The 6,000-nt window shown below is 49.5% G+C and overlaps 1 protein-coding gene across 1 annotated transcript in view; it reads left to right on the top strand.

Moving 5' to 3' along the window:
• Window positions 1-646: 646 nt before the first annotated feature.
• ccdc3b (coiled-coil domain containing 3b) overlaps window positions 647-6,000 on the top strand; it is a gene marked incomplete at both ends in the record, with an annotated part of 29,277 nt that continues 23,923 nt past the window's right edge. Inside the window, one exon of the mRNA XM_083891960.1 lies at window positions 647-1,011. Within this exon, the coding sequence (XP_083748086.1) occupies window positions 647-1,011 (365 nt within the window). The remainder of the gene's footprint in view (window positions 1,012-6,000) is intronic.

Raw genomic sequence — 6,000 nt, 5'->3', positions numbered from 1 at the left:
AGCCCCCGACTCAATCTCCAACATGCTGCTGCAGGCAGGGTCTATTACATCCTACTTGATCCTGTCGACGCTGCATTTATAGCTGCTATGCCCAAACATGTCCAATAGAGGGCATCACATGTCTTTCATGAATTCGAACCTTTTGTCTTAAATTGCCCTGTTCTTGTGAGGAAATCACGACGGTTTTGTGGAGGGTGCACTGGTTAAATACTGCATAATCCCGTGGACAGTGGAGCAGCTGGAGGAGTTGCTGTGAATTTTTTTTTCCAGAAAGTTTTTTTTTTTTGCATTTCCGTTTTAATTTTACAGATTAATGTAATCACATATTCTCTGGGGTCTCAGTTCAGAGGAGACCAAAAAGGCTGAGAGTGAGATGCTGTTGCTGCTGCTGATGTGAATGGGCTGATCCATTGATCTTAGATTATCGTGGCTGTTACAGAGGGCGCGCAGTCCTGCACAGAAGTCACAAACAGTCCCGGGTTAAGATTTTGTTCTTCAATCGACAGAAGTGTGAAGAAAGTATGTGCATGGTGTGAACCCCCTGCACTAGTTCTTTCTTCTTCTTGATTTCATCCATCAGCTGCGTCGTGCGCATCGGTGCGCCTTCAGTGACCCACCGCGCGTCCCGTCTCCTCTGTGTCGCGTCATGTGGATTACTATTGTCTTGGCGTGTGCTGTGGCAGCGGCGATTCCCGGCGGCAGCAGGGGATGTCAGCTGGCCCACGACTGGAGACCGCAGACAGAAGCGTGCCGCGCCGAGCTGGCCGAGATCATAGTGTTCGCCAAGGTGTTGGCGCTGCACAAGGAGTCGTACAGTGTGTACAACTACCTGCCGTGGCAGCACGACACCGACCTGCTCTACTCAGCCGAGATCGAGCTGCTGTGCGACCAGGCGTGGGGCAGCATGCTGGAGGTCCCCACCGGCTCCAGGTTTAATGTCACCGGCCTGGGATACTTCCCCTGCTTCTCCTACACTGTCACCAAAAACAACAACTACTACTTCTTCCTGAGGTGAGTGACACTCATCCGTCCCTGGCGTTACCCGTTTAAATAAACACACCGTCTTGTACATCTAAAGTACCTAAAAGTGATACTTGAGTAAAAGTACCATAGTATCTTACCAGAAAATGACTTTGGTAGAAGCTGAAGTCACTATTTATAATGTTATTTCAGTAAAAGTCTCAAAGTGTATGTAACAAAATTAATTTTCCGATAATTCTGATAAAGTGTAAAATTATTATTATTCAACTGGAAGGATGTGGGTTCAATTCCTGGCTCTGCAAGACACTTCACCCCATGTTGCAGAGTGTGAATGTATGAAAGATGAGTGAATGAGTGAAGAATTACAAATTATAGTGTAAAGCAGCTCATTGAGACTAGAGAAGCTCTTTATAAATACAGACCATTACCAACTCTTCATCTTCTGATATTATTTGGTAGTAACGATTAACAAAGATAGTTAGAGGAAATGTAGTGAAGTAAAAGTAAAAGCTGTTAGAAATTCAAATAACAAAGTAAAGTACAGATAAGCGAATTTTGTAGAAGAAACAACACATTTTAAAGGTCCAGTGTGTTAAATTCAGGTGACATTACTTTTAATTTGGCAGAAATTAAAAGCGCCATATGTAAGAATGTGGACAAAAGCAGTTACTTGACTAAATTCAAAGTACCGAGGTCTTTTAGGTTTTGTTTTCTCCGCCATTGTAGCTCGGACGTAACTGGAAACCCGTGGTTGCTCGTTAGCTGAGACTCTACTGACTGCAATGATTGGTAGACGGCGGTAGGTGGCGCCATGTTACGAGAATGAGAATGTAATAGGAGGACCCGAATGCAAACAGGACAGAGAAAGGTAGGTAAAAGGTGTTTTATTAGCTACCTGATGTTTACAAGTGCTAGCAAGAAATGACAACACGATAGTATGACTAAGTGAACGAATGACAGCTGAGCCAGGATCCACAGCGGCTCTCGTGAGGCAACACCGTTCGTCGGGTGTTCCTGATGGAACGAACTCACAGAGTGTAGCGAAGGAGCGACGTTGTTCCAGAGAGCCTGTGGCGAATCGGCTGCTTCTTAGGAATGGTGGAAACGTGAAGCTGGAGAACTGCAGGAGGAAGCGAACCCGGAAGTGTGGAATCCACAGGAGACTCCGTGTCGATCTCAGCAACAGGAGACGTGGCGACCTGAGAAGAATATCCAGGTAAGTATCTTCGTACGAGTAATAGTTTCAGCGAGCAAGGTAAGTCGGCGTGTTTACCAGCAGAGTGAAAACATGGAACTGACACCAGAGATGTGCGAAGCTTTGCCTTATAAGTCCTTGTGATCGCTGATCAGGAGCAGCTGGGCAGGGGCTGCGCAGGTGGAGTCATCTCTGGCGTCATCTGGGAAACTGGGTCAACCACGCCCCCTGCTGGGAGATAAAGCAGACACAAGGGAGCAGCAAAGAACACAACAATAAAATAGGAAATGTGGAATGGATCGTGACAGTACCTCCCCCTCAACGGGCACCACCTGGCGCCAAGACAGGAGCCTCGGGATGGTCGCGGTGGAAGTCCTGGATCAGGGTCTGGTCCAGGACTTCCTGGTCCAGGACTAGTATGAAGCGACGTGGGATCCATGATCTTTCCTCCGGGGCGTATCCCTCCCAGTCTACCAGGTATTGGTAGCCACGGCCCCGGCAGCGGATGTTAAGGATGCGACTAACCGTGTAGGCAGGGCTGCCCTCGATGATCCTGGGCAGAGGAGGGGGATCAGCGGGAGGGACCAGATCCGATTCGACCACGGGCTTGATGAGGGAAACATGAAACGTGGGATGGATCGGGTGTTCCTCCTCCAGGATCTGGATCGGTCACATGGGCCTCGCGAACTCCCGTCTCCACTGGCCATGTAGCGGCGCCCAGAATGCAGGAAGACGGCAGGATGGTTCCGGGTTCTGGTTCTGGCGGATCTGGAGCATAGAGTCGGGAGAGGGCATCAGGCTTTACGTTCCGGGTTCCTGGACGAAAAGTGAGGGTGAATTGGAAACGTCCCAGGAAGAGAGCCCAATGCGCCTGCCTCGAGTTGAGCCTCCGGGCGTTCTGCAGCGAGGCCAGGTTCTTATGGTCGGTCCAGATGATATACGGTTGGGCGGTCCCCTCTAGCCAGTGTCTCCACTCCTGTAGGGCCAAGACGACGGCCAGGAGCTCCTTATTCCCCACATCGTAATTTCTCTCAGCAGGAGAGAGTCGACGGCTGAAGAAGGCGCAGGGATGGAGCTTCTGGTTGTCGAGGCTTCGCTGAGAGAGGACCGCCCCCACACCGGTGTCTGAAGCGTCGACCTCTACCACGAACTGATGTTCTGGATCAGGATGGGAGGATATCATCCAAGTACACGAAGAGGAACCTGTCCAACATGTCACGTAGAACGTCATTGGCCAGATGCTGGAAAACAGCGGGAGCGTTAGTGAGGCCAAAGGGCATGACTAGGTACTCGAAGTGACCTAAGGGAGTGTTGAATGCTGTTTTCCATTCGTCCCCCTCCTTTATGCGAACCAAGTGGTAAGCGTTGCGTAAGTCTAATTCAGAAAAGATTTGTGCCTTGCTGAGGGGGTTAAAGGCAGCGTCAAGGAAAGCGTATCGGTTCTTTATGGTAATCATTTAGTCCTCGATAATCAATACAGGGCCTAAGTGACCCGTCCTTCTTGGAAACAAAAAAGAATCCGTCCCCCACAGGAGAAGAGGAGGGACGGATTAGGCCAGACGCCAGAGACTGGGTGATGTAGTCCTCCATGCTCTGACGCTCTGCCCGTGACAAGTTATAGAGGCGTCTTGAAGGTAGAGTGGCTCCAGGAAGAAGGTCAATGGCACAATCATACGGGCGATGAGGTGGTAGAGAAAGCGCACGTCCTTTAGAGAAAACCTCAGCGAGGTCATGGTACGCCGCTAGAACGCCGGTGAGGTCTGGAGGTTCGGGGTTGGTGTCAGGAGACTTCGGCGAAGAAGGTTCTGAGGCAGTGAGAGTGGCAGTGTACGCTCCAACTGGAGAGTTGACCCGTGGACCAGTTGTAGACCGGATTGTGACGAGCCAGCCAGGGGAGACCCAGGACGATCGACGCCGAAGAAGCAGGGACGAGGAACAGCTGGACCTCCTCCACGTGATTGCCAGACAGGATCATGGTGACTGGACTGGTACGGTGAGTGACCTCAGCGAGAAGATTGCCGTTGAGGTCAGAGATGGTCTTGGTTTGGTCCAGCGGGATGGTAGGAATCCCAGCCTGTTCAGCCAGAAGAGAGTCAATGAAGTTGTCGTCGGCCCCAGAGTCTACGAGACACGTGAGGGAAAACTTCTCTTGTCCCCATTGAAGTTGGCCTGGGAGAGTGACTCTTGTAGGTGCAGGACATGAGACCGCTCTACTCACCAGCACTCCTGCGTGCGCTGGTGAGCTCAGGCTTTTGGGGTTGTCCCGCCAGTCCACAGTAGATACAGGACCCCTCCTGCAGTCGGCGTCTTCTCTCCGTGGGTGAAAGACGGGTGCGGCCCAGCTGCATAGGTTCACTGTTATTATTAGGACTGTTTACGGGTGATCTAAACGGCGGTTGAGTAGAAACGGGAACATGAGAAGAGTTGATGGGGCGAAGAGGAGGAGAACGCCGCCTATCACGTCGTCTCTCCCCGAGTCTACAGTCTAGACAAATGGCTAGGTCTATTAGTGCGTTGAGATTAGGTGTAACGTTCTCGAGTGGCCAATTCGTCCCTTAAGTCGTCGTTTAAACCACGTAGGAAAATAGCTCGGAGTGCGGTGTCGTTCCACCCACTCTCAGATGCACATATGCGAAAATCTGTAGCAAAGTCCGCCGCCGAAGAACTGCCCTGTTTCAAAGCGAGTAACCGGTTAGCGATGTCGTTGTATTGAAAAGAATTATCAAAAACACGGTTTAACTCGGTGGCGAAAGCAGAGTAGGACGGACGAGAATGAACATTTCCGAAAATGGCCGCGGCCTACTGAGTGGCCCTCCCGGAAAGGAGGTTAACAACAAAATCTATGCTATCATGCTATCCTCGCATGATCAGATGGGTAAGTAGCCGGTTGCAAGTCGAACACCAACGAGCACTGGAACAAAAAGCTGGAACATTTGTTCAGTTCCCCCCGAAAACCGTTTGGGGGTCGGAACAAATGGCTCACGCGATGGCATAGCTGGAGGTGAAGACGAAGCTACAGGGGAAGACTGAGGAAGCGGAGGCACAGGTGAAGTCGGTTGCAGGGGAACAACGAGGTTAGAAGTTAGCCGTTTCACAGAGTTAGCTACATCAACTAACAGCGCCTTGTGGTGGCTAATCATTTCACCGTGTGCGGTGAGCGCTTGCTTGAAAATGTCCCTGTCTGCCAGGTCCATTGTTGGTCAGTTCCAACTGTTACGTGACACGCCACATGCAAAAACATGATTTGCAGTCTGCAAAACATTTTTTTAATGCAAATATTTTGTCTGTACTGTTGTTGTTGGTGAGTTCAGTTTGTTATATGAACATTATTCCTGAGTCTCTGTGACATATTAGGAGGATTTTATGGCCAGTTGCTTTAGATTGATTACATAATGCACCTTTAAAACAGTTATAATTTTTACAAGCGTATAATCATTACTTTTCATGAAAACAGAATGAGCCTTTTATGTGTCAGGAGGTGAGTCAGCAATTTGGACCAGCGTGTTTTTACAGTAGCCCACAATGGACAAACAAAGACACATTTTTGAATCAAAACTTACAAATCAAAACCTGAAGGCTACATAGTTTCTCCAATACTCTTGCAAAGGAACATTGAGGGGAGGGGCGTGCTGCGTTCAATTTACATTGCAAGTTGGAAGCCGGAATTTGGAGTGACATGTCGGGCCAGCCATTGTTAGCAATACCAGTCAGTAAAAATAATGCTCTACAAACAGTGCAGCAAATTGTCCAATCGGGCTGAAATTCCGACTTCCAACCACCGTACAAGTGGAATGCACTGATATTCAGCTGCAGCTTGCTACAAT

Source organism: Microchirus variegatus, assembly GCF_963457635.1.
Source record: "Microchirus variegatus genome assembly, chromosome: 7".
In the NCBI taxonomy this organism is placed as follows: domain Eukaryota; kingdom Metazoa; phylum Chordata; class Actinopteri; order Pleuronectiformes; family Soleidae; genus Microchirus; species Microchirus variegatus.
The sequence above is the reverse complement of the archived record's forward strand: the minus strand, read 5'-3'. Positions and strand labels throughout refer to the sequence as shown.